This window comes from Musca vetustissima, unplaced genomic scaffold (assembly GCF_032173495.1).
Source record: "Musca vetustissima isolate MV318-11 ecotype Yass unplaced genomic scaffold, APGP_CSIRO_Mvet_v1 utg2693, whole genome shotgun sequence".
Taxonomy (NCBI): domain Eukaryota; kingdom Metazoa; phylum Arthropoda; class Insecta; order Diptera; family Muscidae; genus Musca; species Musca vetustissima.
Window position 1 is genome coordinate 23,890 of NW_026879596.1, and position 22,254 is coordinate 46,143.

The window sequence follows — 22,254 nt, forward strand, 5'->3', positions numbered from 1 at the left end:
GCTTCTCTGCGCCATTAAAAACATATTCTGTAGGTCCCTAAACAATATTCTTCACTTAATTGACGCTTCTGTAGGTCCCTAAAAATATTCTTAAAAAAACGCTTCTAAAGGACCTTGATAAACTATTCTTTAAATAATCCATGCTTCTGTGGAATCTTGAAAAAATATTCTTTAAAAAAATTCAAGCGTCTGTAGGTCCATAAAAATATTCTTTAAAATCCAAGCTTCTGTGGGTCCTTGAAAAAAAAAATATAATTTAAAAAATACACGCTTCTTCAGGTTCTTGGACTTGTAAAAATCCGAAATTTTATTTATAGTCCCTTTGTCTAAATTGCAATAGTAAAACAGCAAACTACACATTTATTTTTTCTTCACATATACGTTTATGATTGCGTAAGTTTATTTCATATTATATTTAAAATTCTTAATAATTATTTTTATTATAAATCTATGCTAATTATCGGCAAATAAAATTATTTTTTTTATCAAACACAATACATTAAATAAGTATTATTTAAATATTTTAGCATTTAATTTAATTGCTAATGATCGTTATAGAATAACACAAATAATAGCACAGTTGCTACACACATGTTATCCTTAAATTAAAATAGGACATCTTGTTATCATCAAATCCTAACATTATGATTTCCAAAAAGAAAAAAAATTTAATTATTACTATATGGTATGTATGTATTAAAAACTAGTATTTGTAGGTGAGAACGAGCGACCAGCAATAGTTAGATTTTCATTTTAACGTCTTTGCTTGTTGACACGTTCAATATACTTGGTTTTATTTAGTGCACGATTTGCAGCATTTGGATCCATCATACGCTTCCAATCGGTTTGACCAACCACAAAGCCGACAGCACGCATTTTTTCTTGTTCACGTTTCTCTTCAATGTCGGCCCAACGAACCTGCAAAAAAACATGGGGGATAAAAAAATATTTGAAATAAAAAATAATAAATGTAAAATACTGAAATAAAATTAAAATATATTCTTTAAACAAATAATTTAAATAATTTACGGCTTCTATTGGTCTAAATTTAAATCTGGACCGATTTTCACGAAACTTAGCACAAATCATTCTAGGCTTAATTCAATACGCTGTGCCAAATTTCGTGGGCCACCAAAAAATTATTAAAAAAACACGCCTTTTGTTGGTCCCTACAAAATATATATAAAAATCGACGCCGCTTGTTTGTTCCCAAAAAATTGAGGAGTTGCGTGGTCCCCCAAAAAATATTTAAAAACCCAAGCCTCTTGTTGGTCTCTCAAAATATATTCCCTAGGAATATGATCTTAAAAAATACAATTTCGAGTTGGTTCCTCAAAAAATGTTTTTAAAAAATCTAAGCATTTCTTTCATTCTTACCCTCTTTTTGCCTTTACTATTGCTTGGTACTGGCTGCCATTCATCCATTTGTAAATATTCTTCCATAGTTGGTTTACGTTTCAGATTCAATTTACTCGTACCATCCAAACGGGCTGTAATATGAAGCAAAAAATAAAAATAGATTTATTACTTTTTAATTATATACAAAAAATGTATTTTAGATGCCTTACCTAAATTCTCGGTGGTTGTATCTGTTTCCCATTTGCTTTTCAAAAATCCACACTGCTATAAAAATTAAATTAAGAAGATATTATTACGAAATTTATTAATTTTTGTTCTATAAAAAGCTAAAGTAACTCAATTTGTTGTTATATATTCTTATATGACGATATCTCTCAATTAACTTACATTTTCTGAAGAATCATTGCTATCATCCTCTTCACCATCTTCGGCCTTATCATCACCACCTTGGGATTCTCTGGCATTTTCATCAATGACTTCCGCTGTTCCGGATTCCCTTTCATTATCATCCGCCGACGCCTGCTGGCTATTTGTATCGGTATTTTCATTCACCGTATTGTTATCCTACAAAAAAAGAATTACAAATGTCAAAATCATATTTGTATGTATGAATATTTATATAAAATAAAAAAAAAATCATTATAAAAATTTACTTAAATAAGGATTCACAGTATCACATTATAAGACGTTGATATATATCTTAAGAAGTTTTTAATTTGTTAAAAAAAACATTAAAAGACATATGATTTTCCCATTAGTTTTAAAGGAAACGAGAAGAAACATGATGGGTTATAAGAATTTTATAGCCAGTATATATATAGAGGAAGATACTCTTTCCATATCCATTTTATGTCATATTAGAATACATTTCAGTTCTTAACGGTAACTTATAGAAAAAAATAATAATATTCAAATATAAATATATTCATTTAAATTAAAAATAAAATATATAGTATGAATGAGTACGAGTAATTTCAATACTTTGGTTACGCCCTCGACTTATTTCCCATTAATTTTGGGAATGGGAAATATCAATATTTTAGCATGCAAATAGAGCGTATAACAGGACTGTTTTGATCCACAATCAGCACATGTTTTCTTATATTTTTTATAAACAAAAGCAGGAGATTTTTTAATATAAAAAATGATTAATTTATTTCATGTTCTATTACCGGTTTTTCCAGTAGTTTTCTTACTTAAAAAACTAATAAACCAATAGGTTCTAATTTTTTAAAACGTTACTCTTACTGATACCTTTGCATTTTTTTTTTTTTTTTTTTTTTTTTGATTTTGCAGTGGACGGAAACACCCCAGCTAGGCATACATACATTAAGGAATCGGCATGAGTACGGAGTCAATAGTACTTGGACCATTCCATTCTTTAGCTGGCTTAAAACAAGTAGAGTTTGCCTTTGAAGCTGTCGTTATTCTGCTATCGTGGTAAATACTATCAAAAAAAATTAAATATTCGTCAGATGGAAGACACTAGGACATTTTGCGTCTTTTCATCGAATTCGTGGCCTCTGCGTGATCTATCAGTTGGCTTGTTTTTATATGCATTTTGAGCTGTGGGGCATCCTCAATGGTAGACTTCTTCTCAATTTGTTCAAAGGTGGCTGTTACCGCACTCAATGTTCGACCCATTATGTCTATGTTATCGGCGCAGGCGAGTAACATTGGTACACTTCTTCTCAATTTGTTCAAAGGTGGTTGTTACCGCACTCAATGTTCGACCCATTATGTCGATGTTATTGACGCAGGCGAGTAACATATGCAGTTTGGTGTACAGAGTGCTATTTGTATTCACCTTTGCTTCTCGTATTACCTTTTTCAGCAGGATATTAAAAGGGCTCCGAGAGGTCCTTTGCGACTTTAACTGCTGACCTTGTGCCACCTAAAGTTATCCTGCATAGCCGAATTAATTTTCCAGGAATACCAAACGCAGACATGGCTTTAAACACTTCTGAGCGGACACTTTAAACACATTGAGTGCGGCTTTATAATGGACAACGAATAAGTGGAATGTGTCGATGTATTTTTCATGGGTCTTTCCCAGGATCTGGCGCAGACGAAAAATCTGGTCAATGATGGATTTACTAAGCCTGTAGCTGCATTGGTATGGTCCAATAATGTCATTGAACATTGTCCGCATTTGTCCACCATTGCCATTGACCACCAGCTGTCCACACAGTACGCTGGATACGACTTTATATGCGATGGGAAGGAGACTCATCCCTCTATACTGCTTTATTATTCTTCAGCCGATTAATTTATATTCTGACCTCATCTTGGCTAGGTGGTATACACACTTCATCTGTTATTGGTTATAGAGTATCTTCTTCACCGCCACTATTTGATACGAGATGCTTTGCATAATGCTCCTTCCAGATCCTCAACATGCTCTCTGTATGTGTCGCCAGGCTTAGATCTTCATCTCTACAGGAGGATGTGCCTGCACCTAAGCCTTCAGGTTGTTGTTTTACTCCTTGGCAAAATTTCCGGACTTCATTCTGACAACTTTACATCTCGATTTGCTCACGTTCACGTATTTCTTGTTCTTGTTCTCGTTCTTGTTTTTTTTCCTCTCTCCTTTTCTTGAGCTAATATTTTGATCTAATTTCTTAATGTTAGATTTATTTTTGATTCGCTTAATACTATTCGCTTTAGCGGCCTGTTAAACATTTTTCTTCCTAATAAGAACTGGCGGACTTCCTTAAGACCTAGAGGTCTTCATAAAGTCATAGGGGACTTCATTAAGATATAAGGATCTTCTTTTATGATGTTTTCTATACGATATATAGCTTTACTACAAGATATCGATGTTTTCTATAAGACTTTGAGGTCTACTGTAAGACCTAAGGACGTTCTACAAAATTAAGAGGTATTCTAGATAGTCCTAGAGGTCTTCTATAAGATCTAGAGCTCTTCAATAAAACCTTGATATCTTTTACAAGTCCTTGAGGTCTTCCATAGGACCTAGAAGTGTTCTACAAGACCTAGAGGAGTCCTTAAGACCTAGAGGTCTTCTACAAGTCCTAAAGGCCTTCTACCAGTCCTAGAGGTCTTCTACAAGCCCCAGAGGTCTTCTACAAGTCTACTATAAGATCAAGAGGTCCTCTACAAGTCCTAGAGGTTTTGTATAAGACTTCTTTAAAAATATGGTTTTCTACCATCGTGATTAATATGAATACTCAGTTGAGAGCTCCATCTTTATTACATCTACATCTACTCATTATTCTTGATTCTTTCTTTTTTTAATTCCAAACATTGATGTTCTCTGCACTTCTTGCTGTAATTATCTTTCACTCTTGGTATATCTCTGTGCGTGCTACTTTTATTTGGTAACTCATAACGAATCATCGGAGTCTTCTTTAACTTAGGCTTCCACAAAGCATTGCAATCTGTATCAATTTGCTGCCCTTGTCTTAGCATCTTATTTTGTCTTAGTTCTTGGTTTATTGTTCGTCGCCAGGTAATTTCTTGGTCTGCCTCAATTTTGTGATCCATATGAATTCCAATCAAGCATATTTCCCACGTTTAAACTGCTTTTGTATGGGTTATGGTGCTGCCTTCGATTGTTGGCAGATATACTTTGAACAAATAATTTTATATTCCTGTTTTTTCCTTTTTGTTTTTCCTTTCGATTTTAATTAACGTAAAACCCTTAGATAATTGCTAAAGAATATATATATATTTTTTTAAATAATTAACTTTTTTTAACTTTTTAAAAGTCACTTTCTTTTATATAATTTTTATAATTTCGTTTACAAGGCAATGAGAAGAGCGAATCTAAAAAAATAATTCAAAATATACCTAAAATTAAAATATTGTAATTCGTGTATTAAAATATAGATTACATTATATTATATTTCAAGACCCATAGGTATAAAAGAAACCCTAAAATTGGAGATTCGCATGGATAAAATTGTTACATTCAATAAATTCGAAGAAATATAGAAAGAAAGAAAAATATAGTTCTTTTATAGAATAGACATAGGCACACAGATGTTCTCAACAATCTTAGATATATACAAAAATAGTTCGTCCTCAATGTTTGTATGGAAATCAAATCCAATGGCAAACTAGGAGGAGGATCAGTTGTTTTCTCTTATAAATTACAAATAATTCATTTTAGAATTACGACCATAGTGCAATAGAAATATATATCAACATATAGTTCGAATGGATAGTGTCATAGATAATTATCAGTTTGTTTTTTTTTTTCATCACAAAACAGAGGACTGTTTAAAAAATCCACAAAAACAGAAATCAATTTATTACACGATTATATTTTCGTGGAGTGCTTATGCATGACTGTTCAAGTTTTTGTGTATGTAGATACTAATTTATTAAAATAAAAAATATTGCTTAAGAACTATATATGATAATGTAACATAATCTAATTTACACTAAAGATAGAACACACCGGTTCACATCTGCCATCAAACAGAAAGGGGGTGAACGCACACATTTATTTATCTCACATGTAGCAAATAAATTCGCTGTGCATGCTTATCAGTCTGTAGTCTAGATTATATCCCATAATCAAAACCAAACATACCACTAGTGGATCCCTGTTTATACAAGAGATTCTACACAAGAGATTTACATCAAGATCATATGTCCGCTCCATAATAATTTAATTTCAGTGAAAAATAAATATATATTTTCAACTAATCTAAGGAAAATCATATGTAATTATATTACTTTTATATTGTATCCGAAAAAATAAATAATTAAATTACCCCTCTGCTGAAAAAGAAATTGAATTATGATTACAAAAAAAAACTAAATTATATTTACCACTGGCATATCCTCAACATCTTCCATTTCCACAACATTTTGTATTAAACTGGCAATGTCTAGTATAATATAATGGAATGGTGTGGGTTTCCAACTATCCAAAATCTCTTTAATATCAGCTTCGGTACGTTCGTGCACATTATTCTCCAGGCATTTCTCCAAATCACAATGTAAATCTACTATATAGGGCTAGAAAACAAAAAATAAATATCGAATTGGAAAACAAAACGAAATGCATACACCCACACACAAGCACACAAAGAAATGCATGTACATTAAGAAAATTGTAATATATTGTAAAACAACAACAATAAAGTTTGATGCCATCAGCTGTTCGATAAAAACTGAAAAACTTACCACATATCCAGAATCTTTGGCATGACAATAAAATTCATTCAATGTCCTCAATGAATTATTATTGCAGTCAATAACAATAAAATCATAAAAATTATCTAGTATTGTCTTTTTAAATGATTTAATCAAATATTGCATATAGGTCTCTTCCATATCTTTATCATATTCATAGAGAATCTCCTTTTTGGGTATCTGTAATAATAAAAAATTAGAGATATATAGAGATTTAACAAATAGAAACAATAACAAATAATTGCAACAGAGAGTCGTATTTTCTATATAGAAAAAATAATCCCTTATTCCACGTTGTCAATTTTTTCGAACATATTTTTTCTCTACGAAAAAAATTCCTAACAAAGAAAAAAGACAGAAATATTTATGAAAGATTTATCAGCAGCATCAGATTCAAGTATCTCGATATTCACAAGGCCACCTGAAAATCTGCAAACACAACAAATAACAGAAGCCTTCCCCGCTCAACTTACTCCCCTCCTTGCACTCCTTGTTCCGATAATAATATAGAAGCACAATGACAAAGAATTACCCACTACCTACAAACTGCAGCAAAAGCAATACTTGGGTACCAAAGACCATCATCATGAAACCCATGGTACGATCAGGAGTGTCGTAATGCTACTGAGGTGAAAACACACAATGTAAGAGAGAATTATAGGAAGTAAAGCAGAGAGGAGAAAAGTATTTTCAGAATAAAGAAGAATGAACATGAAAAACGTGAACGTGAACAAATTGAGATCAGCATGAAGTTGGGAAATTTTACCAACGACTAAAACACCAAACCGAAGGCTTTGGTGCAGGCACATCCTCCTGTAAATGGAAATCTGGTGACAGATACAGACAGCGTGTTGAGAATCTGGAAGGATCATTTTCCAAAGCTTCTGGTATCAAATAGTAACGGTGAAGAAGATACCCCATGAACCAATAAGAGTTGACGGCATAGACGGCATATACCCACCTAGCCAAGATGAGGTCAGAATAGCAATTAATCGGCTGAAGAAACAATAAAGCAGCAGCTGCCTATGGATACCAGCCGAACTATTTAAGGCCGGTGGTCAGATACTGATCAGGAGCATGCACCAACTGATTAGTATATTTTGGCTAGAGGAGTACATGCCCAATGATTGGAAGCTTAGCATCCTGTGTCCCGAGCACAAAAAAGGAGAATAAGACTCCTTCCTATCGCATATATAAAGTCCCATCCAGCGTACTGTGTGGACAACTGATGCCAATGGTCAATGGCATTATTGGACCATACCAATGCGCCTTCAGACCTGGCAAATCCACCATAGACCAGATTTTCACACTGCGCAAATCCTGGAAAAGACCCACAAAAAAATACATCAACAAATTCCACCTATTCGTCGACTACAAAGCAGAATTCATCAGCCCTATCCATTCATGTCTGCGTTCATCACAAAAAATCGGCAAAATTATTATCGGCAATGCAGGTTAACTTTAACTGGCACAAGGTCAGCAGTTGAAGTTGGAAAGGACCTATCGGAGGCTTTCAATACCGAACGAAGATTCAGACAAGGTGACAGTTTATTGTGTGACCTGTTCAACATCCTGCTGGAATAGGTCACACGAGAGGAAAATGTGAACAGAAATGGCACCAAAATGGTACACCAAACAGCATCGTTTCCACGACAGAGGGGTCTACGTTCAGAGACGACCCGAGTCTTACTCGACCAACGTCTATCACCTCAGCCCATTGTGTAAAAGCAAAGCAGAATTCATCAGCCCTATCCGTTCAGAAGTTTTTAAAGTCATGTCTGCGTTCATCACAAAAAATCGGCAAACTTATTATCGGCAATGCAGGATAACTTTAACTGGCACAAGGTCAGCAGTTGAAGTTGGAAAGGTCCTATCGGAGGCTTTCAATACCGAACGAAGATTCAGACAAGGTGACAGTTTATTGTGTGACCTGTTCAACATCCTGCTGGAATAGGTCACACGAGAGGAAAATGTGAACAGAAATGGCACCAAAATGGTACACCAAACAGCATCGTTTCCACGACAGAGGGGCCTACGATCCGAAACGACCCGAGTCTTACTCGACCAACGTCTATCACCTCAGCCCATTGTGTAAAAGCAAAGCAGAATTCATCAGCCCTATCCGTTCAGAAGTTTTTAAAGTCATGTCTGCGTTCATCACAAAAAATCGGCAAAATTATTATCGGCAATGCAGGATAACTTTAACTGGCACAAGGTCAGCAGTTGAAGTTGGAAAGGTCCTATCGGAGGCTTTCAATACCGAACGAAGATTCAGACAAGGTGACAGTTTATTGTGTGACCTGTTCAACATCCTGGTGGAATAGGTCACACGAGAGGAAAATGTGAACAGAAATGGCACCAAAATGGTACACCAAACAGCATCGTTTCCACGACAGAGGGGCCTACGATCCGAAACGACCCGAGTCTTACTCGACCAACGTCTGTCACCTCAGCCCATTGTGTAAAAGCAATAGGGCTGCTACAACAACAACAACTAAACAGCATATGTTACTCGCCTACGCCGATGACATCGACATAATGGGTCGAACATTGAGAGCAGTAACAGTAACTTTTAAACAAATTGAGGAGTCCAAAATGGGACTGGCAGTAAGTGGCCAGAAGACCAAATAGTATCAACGCGCAATACGTCCAATAGATTTGGACCAACTGTGTCCTGTGGTAGTCAAAATTTGTATATATCTCGGTACCGCCATAAATACTACTACTAATCAGCTTTGACATCTGGAGGAAAATAATGTTGGCCAACAGATGCTACAATAGTGTGAGTGAACAACTCCAAATCTAGTCCAACTCTCGGCAGACCAAACTCATACTCTACAAGACGCTGATACTACCGGTGATGTTATCTGGATCTGAAGTATGGGTATTTGCGCAAGCAGATGAGGCAGCTCTTAATGTGTTTGAGCGCAAAAATTCTCCGAAAGATCTATGGGCTGGTCTGAGTCGATGGTAATTATCGCTGTCGAATGAACCATGAGCTGTACCATCTATTCTCGGACATCGACATCGAGTCAGACGTATCGAGCTGCAGCGGCTAACTAGGCTAAGTCATGTTGTGAGAATGGATGAGGATGCCCCAGCTCAAGAGGCATATAAAATCGAGCGAACTGATGGTTCACGCAGAAGGGAAGGCCACAAATCCGATGGAAAGATCAACATCTCGGAATATGGTCAGATGCGCACAAGATCGACTCGGACATTCCATAATCATTGTCATTGGATTAACAAATTTTCGAAATTTTCACACATTGTGGGAAAGGTACCAGAAGGATTGGACTTTGTCCAATCCATCTTTGGATTCGAAATAGGCTAGGTATAAAATATTAAAATGTGGGAAGTTTAGATGAAAATGAATATTCCGTTCGCTTCATATGAGATGTACAAATTTTCAAACTTTATCTCCTTGAAAAAAGTATTTGCCTATACTGAATCATTTTTTGTATAGAAAAAAAAAACTATTGGCTATTATTATATGTTTGTCTTACCTTTTTACCCGTTTTCGGACATTTCTCTTCATAATCATTTTCAATTAAGAAATAATCGTCAATGCTGAGGACACGCGGATTATTACCGCTCATTTCCTTTTCTTTGTCTTTAATCAATTTGGCGACATGTGATTTGCCACTGCCCGGTGGTCCACGCAGGATGATGCATATTTTTTTCGGACGTGTCTCACGTCCCGGTGGTAAGAGGATTTCTTCAATCGATATTGTATTACTATTCTCTACAGTTGGTATTGACATTTGAACATGATCGACAGTCATCGTTCTGTTGATATTTTCATTGGCTTCGGCTGTCGAGGGAAATATCGATGATGATGATGATTGCGACGAAGAATTGAATTGAAATTGCGTTTGCGCTGAGTTTCCTGCACCACTACTATACAAAGGTGGTGGCGGTGGTGCTGGACTATGTTGTTGAGAATAATCATCAGCCCCATCATCGTCCATTTGATCGGGCAAGCTGTGAAGAAAATTAAAAAGATGTTGCTGTTAAGTTTGGCAAATATTTAAATTGGATTGGGTTAACACACTTACTCTTCATTATCTGAAATATCTTCAAGTTGTTCTTCATTTTGATGCTCTTCTTGAATTTCTGGTGGTGCATTCTTCTCGCCAATATTCTATAATTAAAATTAGATTTTGTTAATTTTGTTTTTTTTTCTGGTTTCATGCAAAATGTTCTTTTGTTCTTACCTTAGCAGCTTGATTTGAATTATTTGCTTTATTGTTAGTTGCGTTGGCAGACTGTTGTTGTTGTTGCTGCTGTTTGTTGTTTTGTGATTGATTGCCACGCTTTTGTTGTTGTTGCTTATTTTGTTTATTTCGACGATTTTTACCACGTTTATTTCCAACTGCATTGCCGCCGCCGCCTCCACTTTTCGGATTATTCGGCTTCGAGGCATGATCATAATTGATAATTTTCATTGGCTTAAAGTCATCGCCATCGGCACCACAACCACCACCTCCACCAGTTACTGGCTTATGTCCATAATCAATCACTTTTGGTGGTGCATTTGCATTGTTGGCATAATCAATAACTTGCACGGGTCGGAAGTAATCATCGCCACCATAATCGAAATTTTTACCACCATCACCAAAGGATCTGTTTGTTGCCAGTCATTAACGTTTTTTTGTTTTGTTTTCGTATGGCCACAACAGTAGGATAAAAATTCATTCATTTCTTAGCAATTTTTTTTATTTTTTGAATAAAACTTATTTCTGTTTTTTGTTTGTTTTTGTTTCTTTTGATTTTCTGATATTATTCTCAGAAGAAGTAGAAGAAAATGTATACACACACAATTGGAAATAAAACTTAATTAAGTAGTATATAAAATATCTCTTATTTTTGTAATCTTCATTTGAATATTGTGAATATTCGAAATGCTTCACACGTTTGTGTTTTGCTCTCTTAATAAAAAGGAACAATCAACAGTTATTAGAGAAATAGTTAATCGACCTATAGCTGGACTTCGTTTTATTTCTTTATAATTATATGAAATGAATAGCTTAAAAAAACGTATCCAAAGTATAGTATATACTGTGAAACATAGTCCTATAATGAATATGTTTTTCGTTGTGCTCTTAACCCTACGAGTGGGTCATACGTAGTTCAATAACCGTGCTACATTTGCAACTATTAAAATTTATCGTTGTACTATCTTTTTGTTTTGTAAATTATACTATAAGTTTTGAGCTAGATGTAGGTATCAAAATTATATATACATTAAATAAATATATGTATATTAATGTTTAATTGTTAAACTATGAATTATAAATAAAAGCATCTCAGGAATCTGGCCATGCAAATATTCCAATTTTTTAAAATTGTGCATCATTTTTAAGCAATAACTCACAAATTTACCTGTTTATAAACTGTGGGGTTCATAACTGAGAACAATAGAAGAATATAGTATGGAAATTAGTTGACCACCTGAGCATAGATCACCAGTTCCTTCTGGGAGGGAAATGGTACACTGGTGTGATATGGCATTTTCTCTGTTGCAAAAATAAAACTATTTCATTTCGGAGAGTACACGCAAATAAAATGCTTTTCGAATACATAATAATTTCAAATAAATAGTGGATCACATATATGACAACTATAACAACTCTATTGAAAAGTCACGACATAATTTTTTGTTAGCTTCAAAATAGGTCTCAGTTTCGATAATGTTTATTCATAAGGACGAGCTTTGTTAGGAGCTCATAAAACAGTTACTAATGTTTCCAAATTCATGATCATATGTCAGAGTTTTATTTGATATATCCTGCGGCTCATTATTGTTGATGAAGCTGTTCCAAATAAAGTTCCAGTAACGTAACGTAGAAACATCTGCACTGATGTAAGACAGTTAAACTGCTCAGAACCCTCACCTCCTGCAATATTGTTCCTAGATATTAAACAGGAGCCTTCAATAACTTGGAACTGGAATCTATCCATTCCGCACTCGAGTGCAAAGGTGTCTTATTATCAACAGAGGATATACCGCAAGGAAAGAGGATCGTGGCCTCACGTTATAAATTAGATCCTGGTTAAGATAGAAAATCTCAAGATAACTGTTGTAGTCCATGTCGATTATCTAGTCTTGTTTGAGAAGTTAATATCTTCCTACCACATCCGACATAATGCAAGATACATTGGTAACTGTAGTGACCTTGACATTTGCATAAAATTAACATGGAAAACGAGAAATGTGGAGGAACTCATTAATAGATGCTGTACACATTTCCTTCATCTGAAAAGTTCCAATAACTTCACATGACGAATTACAACAGATTAGTCATGGGAAGTTCAATCGGATATCTGCATATTAGACTTCGGAATAAAATTATAGACAACAAAAATTGTAGTTTTTGTACGCTTCATTTGTAGTTTTTTTACGCTTTTAACCTTATTGAAATTAGGAAAAATCGGTTCAGATTTTTTTACAGCTCTCATATATATTTTCGTCCGATTTTATGTAAATGGTTTACCGAAGCCCCTATATATCTTTGCACGAATATTGGTATAGCGTACTGAATTGAGATTAAATGCTTAACAGTGCTCGGTAGCGTTCATCAAATTTGCTCTAAATCGATTACCATAAATGTGTCCCATTGTACGTAAACGACTTTAACTCTGCCCAAATGAAACAAAATTTAGCATAGTTGGCAGAAAGGCATGAGTATGTTCTTCGAGGGAACATTGAAATGAAATTGTTAGGATACAAAGTCGGCCCAGTCCGACTTTACTACTTTCCTTACAAGTTTTTTATATTTGTTTTTTTTTTAAGCGTTAATTTTATATATTTATTTATTCAATTTATGTACTCAAAATGTTTAAATTCCTGTGCGACTTTGCAAAATTCCAAGTTGATAATTCAGCTCCCCACGACCTCGTGCCCATCAGTGTTCTACGGAGCCTTGTTGATACCTGGGCGCCTCAACAACTTTAATCAGGCTTAGTTGCCGAGTCCTTACCAAGGTAAAAGGCTATGCCTTGGCCGACCTCAAATCCTCACTAAAATCTTTTTTCTATGGAGCAGAATTTTAACAACTCCGGGAAACCGTCTCAGTCAGGAGACCATCCCAAATAAACTGTGGGAGGACTCGCCCTTGACAGACGAGGAATTCATCATGGAAACTATAGTGATTATCACTACAGTGACAAATACAGTAGCTATCCGGGTGTCTCATTCGAATCAAGCTGAGTTCTCTGAGTTGATGAGTAGGGATGTAAGCCCTGGCGAGGAAAAGGATCCTAATCACATGTGCACGGCCTATAGTGAAGTCTCGAGACTTCTTAGCAGCTGGCTGTCGAAGTGGAGACTGGGGCTGATGAGCATCCCCTCGTAAAGATAGATGACTCATAAGAACCGGGAACCTCTAAACGAGCCAATGCCAATGATATCTCCGACAAGTTGATTTACCGGAGAGCGGTTAATTACTGCAACCGGTTTATCGGACGGGACTGAGACTCGATAACGGATAAAGAATTTCTTTTGATCAAGAGGTAACTCAAATTCATTCGGAAGTTCTCTAGGAACAATTCGAACGATATTGCGAGGGACTTCTTGATTAAAAGAATTTCAACGCCATGTGTGAAGACCACCACGGTAGTCCCTCCAAAAGAGAAGACTGTGAGTGGCCCGAACACAACTAGAAAGTTGGTGGCTGGGACGTCTGAGCGCTCAGTTCCCCTCAAAGGTAAACTAAGCGCTCAGAAACACCTGACACCATCATCCACGAAAACTGAGGATAATGGACTGTCGAAGTCAGTCCGAGGGAGAGCCCAATGAATAAGAATCCGGCCAAAAGCGGTAAGTTAAATCAAATGAGTTTTTTTTTTTTTTTGTTGTCCTGTTACTCGAGTTTTACTCTACTTTGTTGGTCTTTATTTTCACGAATAGCATACTAACTACCACAAGTCGACATTTTTTGCAATTCAAACATTTTCACTCGTAAGTTTTTAGATAGAGTCATCAAAGACAAATTCGATACTTGTACGTTTTTATAGTTTTTCTTCCCATTTACTCGGGTCTTGCATCGAAATCCTTTTATATACTCAGTAGAAAAAGTCTGCATACAAGATATCAATATATACAATTCGTTAAAAAAAACCCTGAAATATGTTTTAAAAAATCCAGTATATTTTATATAACATAAAAATATGATAAATTTTAGTTTTGTTTTTTTTTTTTTTTTTTTTTTTTGTTTAATTTAAAAGAAATATAGCTTTTATTTCATTTTTATATATTTTAGATAGCCTTTAGGTTTTAAAACTTCTGCTAAGCGCTTTGACATCGAAGAGGCCAGCTTGTGAAAATTTCTTTAAAGATATTATATTTATACTTAGAGGTAATTTTGTGATGTTGTATTTGTCATTACACCAGGGCTTCCCTTAGGTGATCGATTGGGTTCAGATCAGGAGACTGTGACGGCGTTTGGAGCGGTTTAGGGATGTTATAGAGTATCCAAAGCTTAACCATGTCATAAGATAATGATCCCAAGCACACTGCTCCGCTTCAAATTTGCCATTCAAATATTAAGGTACGCATATTTATACATAGTAGACTCGATGAACACCAATTGTCCCACACCAGTACTAGCCATACATCCCCATCATCATTGCACCGCCGCCGCCATGTTTCACAGTCGGTACCAATTTGTTCTTATCGAGCCCCGTAACCTTTTTTCGCTATACCATCTTGCGCCCTTTGATTCCAAAAAAAAAAAAACACAAAACTTGTTCTCATCTCAGAAAATTACTATTTTCCAAAAATTCCCGAGGCTTATTTAAGTGCTTCTTTTTCAAGGTTTTTTCGAATGGCGGTCTTGTGAAACTGAGTCCTTGATCAAAAGGAACTCCTTTTCCGTGATGGAGTCACTATGCCGCCCAATGAATCGGTTGAAGCGCTCTCCGGTACATATTCTTGGCAGCGATCTCCTTGGCGTTGACTTGTCTTGCAGTTTCAGGTATTGATGATTCATCCATCTTAACGACGGGAGTCTCATCAGTCCCAGTCTCGGCTTCGTCAGTCAACTGCCTGAGAAGACTCGCGACGTCACTACAGACCATCGAGATTGAATTCGGATCCTCAACCAAGCTAGGGTTTACTACCCTACTCATCATCTGGGAGGACTCACCTTACTTCGTTATCGTAGTGCTAATCACTGTAGTTTCCATGATGTCTTCCTCGTCTGAGAAGGGTGAGTCGTCCCAGAGTTGATTCTCGGGATACTCTCCTGACTAAGGCGAAAGGAGCCGGTTTACTCTAATAAGTTGAGGAGAAGATCCGTGAGGCTTTCGCTCACGTCGTTGAGAGTAACAGGATTTGAGGCAAAAGAGAGGTACAGGGGGTTAGCTTGGCTCGTCAACATTTTTGGGGGTTCATTGAAGTCTGACCTTGTAGAGTTCGAGACAGAGGTTGCCATGGCAGTTACACCAAAATCGCATACCATGTTGTTTTTGTTTTTACAAGGCTCCGTTCTAATACAGTCGAGACCCTGACTGCAAACCATAGAACGCTGATGGGCACGAGGTCGCATGACACCACAGCGTTAAGGGGGTCACTTTAAGAGGTAGTGACCCAGACCTTTGTAGAGTAAAGCGTAAGGTTGTACGCAGACTTACTACTGAGTGTATATATATTTTCAAAAAAAATCGTATAAAGTATAGGATCCGTTAATAACATTTATTTGCGGAAGATAGATCCGGTACTCTATATTTTTCAAATAATAAAATCGATTTTTGTACTGGTTATAATTAAACGATTATCAGTTGTAATTTTTATATAATAACATTTTGCAATATTTTGTAGCTTCAGTTTACGAAAGTTATTTTGAAACTGTAACCAAAAAATATTTGATTTGAATATTAATACGAATAATATTTTATTTTTTAAATTCGACCCGGCCGAATGAATATAGAGACTGACAACATTCTGAGGTTTTTTATCAATTAAAATTAAAAATGTTATTATTTTTTTGTAATAACTATATTTCGTTTATTGGCAAAAAACAAAAATTCTTCAGTTCAGTTAATAAAACGAGAATTTTCTTTTCAATGAATAATTACTTAAGCATTAAGTAAATTAGGGAGACACATATTGTTTATTTCATTGTGTATGTATGTGTAGGTATTTTTAACTACTATTCTCAAAAAAACAATCTCTATAAATTGTTATTTTATCTATACAGCATGAAGCTGTAATGAGAAAAATCTTAGCCATATAATATAGTAGGAGAATTGTGGTGTATGTGTAGATGATTGTGTGGTGAGTGTATGTGTGTGTGTGAATGTAGTTAAGGTAAAAGGAATCAATTATCTGCGATCGATAGTTTTTAAATCAAATATATGTAATTCACATAAACGGATTTAAAAGATAGAGAGAGAGAGTGAGTGAGTTAGACTTATAATTATTTCAATTCTAGTTGTTTTCTTCTGTTTTGTTTTTCATTTTCAGGGATATTTTTTGTATTTTATTTTGTTTTTTTTTTACGGTTAGATTTGTGGTATATGTTGCCTATTTTCGACGACGATTCCTGTTTGTCCTCTTGTTATCGTCAAACTTAGATTTACCGCTATATTAACCCAAAATAACCGGAGAAAATACGTTCGTATTTTTTTGTTTTGTTTCGTTTTGTTTTCAGTAGATACACGTAGTCGAGTTGTAGAGTGGCAAACAATGAAAAGAGAGGAAAAGAAATGGAATAAATTCCAATATTGTTAACTGTCAAACGTGAATGGATTTGTATCAGTACAGTAAGTTAAATAGTCTAATTGATTTTTGCAAAAAAAAAAAAAAACACAAATTATGGTTGAGGAGGGCAACTACAATTTTCATAGATCGATTCATGATGTTTGGTTGCTAGCTAGATAGGTTCACATATCGAAAAAAGCAATTTGTTTGGCCCTTTTTTGCAAAACATTAAGGGAAGGACATTACCAACTGTAAACCTTATGAGTTCAAGGATATTTTTTTGGTGGTAAAGGAAATCCTTCCTTCTATAATAGATAGGATATTTACTAAATAAGGTGTATGCTAATAATGTTTAACGAAGGCAATATAGTAGTTTTCACATTTTAGTATTGCATACTTTCAGGCGAAATGAATTTGCCGTAAGTTTCATATATAATCCATTAAAAATGTTATAACCGTGTATACGTTTATAGGAATTATTTCTTTACAATAACAATAATAATAATAATAATTCAATTTAAGATAACTTACCCTGCTCCTTTTGTCCATGGCCTAGGGGAATTTCCACCATCCAATGAGGGTGTCTTCGAACTTTCATTACGCCGGAATGGATTATTGACATTACGTGGCATTTGAGCATTATTTGATGAATCGTCGTCTTGATTTTGTGGGCCATCACGTCCAAAATTGCGTCCAGGCATATTATTATTTGGTCCATTGTTGCGGCTATTGGGACCAACATTGGGACTGTTGGGACCATCTGGGCCAAAGTTTGAGTTATTGGGTCCATTTGGGCCAAAATTGCGATTATTATTGGGTCCACGGAAATTGGGACCAAAATTATTGCCATTGTTAGACCAATTGTTGTTGGGTCCATTACCGCCACCACCACCATTATTATTATTCCAAGGACCTCCATTGTTGCCCCAAGGTCCGTTGTTGTTGTTGGGGCCATTATTATTTGACCAAGGGCCATTATTATTCGCCCAGGGGCCATTATTATTTGGACCATTATTTCCCCAAGGTCCGCAACCTCCATTTCTACCCCATGGTCCACCACCATTATTGGGACCACCCCCGCCGCCTCGGTTATTTGGACCCCAATTGTTGGGTCCACCTCTATTATTTGGTCCCCAATTGTTAGGTCCACCGCCATTAGGACCCCAATTGTTGTTGTTAGGGCCATTAGGACCCCAATTGTTGTTGTTTGGACCCCAGTTATTATTGTTCGGTCCGCCACCTGGGCCATTGGGTCCCCAATTGTTGTTGTTGGGACCCCAGTTATTATTGTTCGGTCCGCCACCCGGGCCATTCGGTCCCCAATTATTAGGACCACCAGGACCATTAGGTCCCCAATTGTTAGGCCCACCTGGACCGTTGGGTCCCCAGTTATTGTTGTTGGGACCGCCATTATTTCTCCAATTGTTGGGACCACCACAATTATTAAAATCATTATTTCCCCATTGTCCTCCTGGGCCATTATTGGGACCCCAATTATTACCACCTCCGCGATTGGGTCCGAAATTATCTTGTCGCATATCGTCATCCATTCCTTGCCTCGAAGATCGACCATAACTGGCATTTGAATTTTCATCTTCAGCAAATGATTTGGCAGCCGCCGAAAATCGATCATTTGAATTGTCATTATCGAAATCATTTTTGTTACGCTGCCAATCACTACCATGCTGCATGGGTTTTTCATCTTTACCTTGAGCCTTGGCCACAGCTTCAGAAATTTTCTTCATAAATTCGGGATCGTTTAATGTCTTCGAAATATCCGGTATAACTGCAGCAGACGTAGCGGGTTTAACCTCAGCAATAGGTTTATCATTTTTCTTAAGGGGTTTCTTCTGAGCATCCAGGTTTTTATCATCTGCTTTATCTTTTACCGGCTCCGAATCTGTAGCAACACTTCCATCATTAACTAAATCTAACCCCGGAATACCATCGGATTTCTTAAATATTCCAGTCATAGTCTCACCAGCTGATTCCGATTCAGATTGTTTTCGGTTATCGCAAGCATCATCGTCGTCATCGTCGAGATTTATAACTTCAGCCGCATTGTTGTTACCTCCTTTGATAGATTGATTTCCGGGTTTTCCCACCTTATTGGGTGTTGGGCCACTGTTATCAAAACGAGATTTACGTTTACCCAATGGGGTAGATTTTTGAACATTAAATTTATTCGGTTCTAGGGCATTAGATTGTGTGGTAGGGGCAGTGTCTTCCGTATTTTTATCTTCTTCAGATTCCTTTGTATTATTTTTGTCATCCAATTTTTGAGATGGTACTCCATCGTCTCGGGATTTTTCATCATCTCTATTCCCAAGGGAAGAATTGTCATCACGATTTCTAGACGAGTCTCTGCTATAAGTTCCTGGCATATTTGAGGAGGGTGGTGGTGCTTGATTTGGATCCAAACCCATACGTTCCATTTTTCGACGTCGCATTTGTTCACGCCTCTCGATTATCCGCTTACGTTGTTTCTCAAATTCTTGTTCGTAACGTTCGTACATTTCACGATCGGGGTGATTGGCATTGGCGCGTTTCCAATCCTCGAATTGTTCTTCCCATTGTTTGAATTGACGATCGAACATCTCTTCATCGATGTCTGGTACTGGGCGACCGCCAGTATTTCCACCCTGGTTATGGGGAGGACCACCACCAAAACGATTATTGGGTCCATTGTTTTTCCAATTATTTCCTTGATTATTTTGACCATCTTGCCAATTTCTTGGGCCTCTCGAATTATCGGACCAGTTATTAGGACGATTGTTGTCCCAACCGCCACTACCACCACTGAAACGGTTATTATTTGGACCCATGTCACGATTATCATTGTCTGCACGATTACCGGAGCTATTTCTATTATTTCCGCGATTGTTGGGCCCATCTCTCCAGTCATTGGGCTCATTTCTTCCACGATTGTCATTCCAATTGTTAAAACGACTACCGTCGCGACCACTATCACCCCTCCAGGGACCGTCATTTTCCCCACGACCACCTCCTCTCCAACGTTCATCACGTTCATTGCTGCGATTACGATTTCTTGAATTTCCGCGATTGTCTTGCCAATCATCTGGTTCAGCATTGTCAAGACCCTTTGAATCTTCTTGCCAATTGTTGGCACCTCCAACATTAGGAGGTGGTCTATTATGCTGCCAGTCATTAGGTCCACTATTGACATTACCACGATTAGGAGGTGGTCCATCTTCCCATTTTTCACCAGTTCTCCCACCTCCACCACCACGATTCATATTATCTGGTCCCCCGAAACTGCCTCTGTTATTCCAATCATTTGGACCAGCCTTATTACCTCCGGGTCCCTTGTTTTGAGCACCAAATTGATCTGAAGCTGGTGGTGGTGGAGGTTGATTATTTTGATTGGAAAAGGGCGGGGGACCTGAGGTCCATTGATTTGGTACATTTTGTGCCGATGGATAATTACCCGGCGGTGCCACAGAAGCATTGAAATTGGGTGGTGGCTGATTAAAAGATTGAGGATGTTGCCATTGAGGTGGTGGTTGTTGATATGAAGGTTGAGATGGTGGCGGTTGGGATGTACCTTGTTGATGTGAACCGGTTATTGGTGGCGGTGGCCTCGAAACGGAGTACTGATTACCGGGAGCAATTTGTGGAGGTGGTTGATTGTATAATTGCGGTTGTCCAGTTATTTTCGTTGTCGTTGTTGTTGTACTAGCTTTAACTTCAGCTTCCTGTGCCGGAGTTGGAGGTACTGGACCAATAAATCCCGGATATCCAGGTGCTGGAACTGCTGCTGCTGTGGCAACTTGTGCAGTTGCAGCAGGTTTAGTTGCTGCCTCCATTTCTCGCTTGTACTACAAAAGACAAAGAAAACATAAGTAATCTGACTCTAGTGGGAAAAAATTAAAATATTGACTTACCTGTTCACCGTACTGGGCATGCCATTTGGCATATTCTTCTTGATATTTTTGCCATTGTTGCCAATGTTGCTGTAGTGTATATTGTTGCTCTGGTGTCAGTGCAGCATACTGGGCAGCCGTGTACTGGGAGTAGGGATTTGTGGCTGCAGCGGCAACAGCGGGATTTGCTGCCACTGCCGTTGCGGCAGTAGGTAGAGGTGCCACAGCCGGACCAACCATTGGTGCAGCTGGTCCAGGTGGCGGTGGTGCCCCCGCTTGTGATGGATCACTGGGTGGTGGTGGCGGTGCCGCTGTCATTGGCAGCGGGGGTTGTGCCGCATATTGCGACCACTGATTCCACATTATTTATGCCGACAACTCCGTTACACCTTTTTGCCAAACAAAAGAAATTTTCGACGATCCAAACCGTACTGAGATTGTGTTTGAACGTGCTTCGGCTTGAATGCAAAGAACCAACGATTTTTAAATGTAACAACTAATCGGTCAATTTTCTTAAATAAATTGTCTGCAGCAATAAAAAAACTATAAGAAAAATTCCATCCACAAAATTTAGTTATGGAAAATTGTCGCCATTTTACATTCAATGAAAACTAGGGATGACAAAACACCACAAAACATTCGTCTATTATTCGATTGTATGGATAATTATCGAAAAGAACAAATTCGCAATGTTTTTGTTTTTTTTTTTTTAATTGTGTTTTATGTCTGAAATTTATTTTTGTTAGAAAGATTTAGTCTGAAGAAAGTTGTTGATAATTTTAGTGGGCCGAAACGAGACAGTATATATTCTTTTTGTAGAATTTACTTAGAACAAACGAAGTTTTCTACCCGCAGAACTCAAAAGTTGGTTATGTACTAGGGATGGTAGAATAATCGATAAATTACGGCCATATCGACAAGTGCTATTAATGAGTAATAAAGTGGCCAGGCAACATTTGATGTTAAGGGATGAATAGATCCGTTGAGCACAACAACCACAAGGAAGCAATAAAGGGCTAAACAGAATGTTCGTGTTGAGCGTTTTTTGTTATCGCGTTAACGCACGCAAAAAGTTAAAATATATTTAACTCCGAAGCGCAGCGCACATCGAGCGTTTTTGTTATCGTTTCCTTGTGG

At 36.9% G+C, this 22,254-nt stretch overlaps 1 protein-coding gene across 1 annotated transcript; it reads right to left on the reverse strand.

The window, feature by feature from the left end:
• Positions 1–753: 753 nt before the first annotated feature.
• Positions 754–21,480, reverse strand: LOC133324569 (putative uncharacterized protein DDB_G0282133). Its single transcript, XM_061533410.1, has 11 exons — positions 21,139–21,480; positions 17,765–21,072; positions 10,746–11,154; positions 10,587–10,672; positions 10,035–10,512; positions 6,520–6,708; positions 6,163–6,351; positions 1,747–1,923; positions 1,569–1,620; positions 1,378–1,490; positions 754–918 (listed from the first exon to the last, which is right to left on the reverse strand). The coding sequence occupies exons 1-11, from the start codon at positions 21,478–21,480 to the stop codon at positions 754–756; spliced, it is 5,508 nt and encodes a 1,835-aa protein (XP_061389394.1).
• Positions 21,481–22,254: the final 774 nt, after the last annotated feature.

What these genes read in the sequence shown, in the direction of transcription:
- LOC133324569 (XM_061533410.1), bottom strand. Translation starts at nt 21,480, where the DNA reads ATGTGGAATCAGTGGTCGCAATATGCGGCACAACCCCCGCTGCCAATG. An exon ending in CCAAAGATTCTGGATATGTG is followed by an intron (nt 6,352 to 6,519) that starts GTAAGTTTTTCA and finishes TTTGTTTTCTAG; the next exon opens with CCCTATATAGTAGATTTACA. An exon ending in TACAACCACCGAGAATTTAG is followed by an intron (nt 1,491 to 1,568) that starts GTAAGGCATCTA and finishes TTCATATTACAG; the next exon opens with CCCGTTTGGATGGTACGAGT.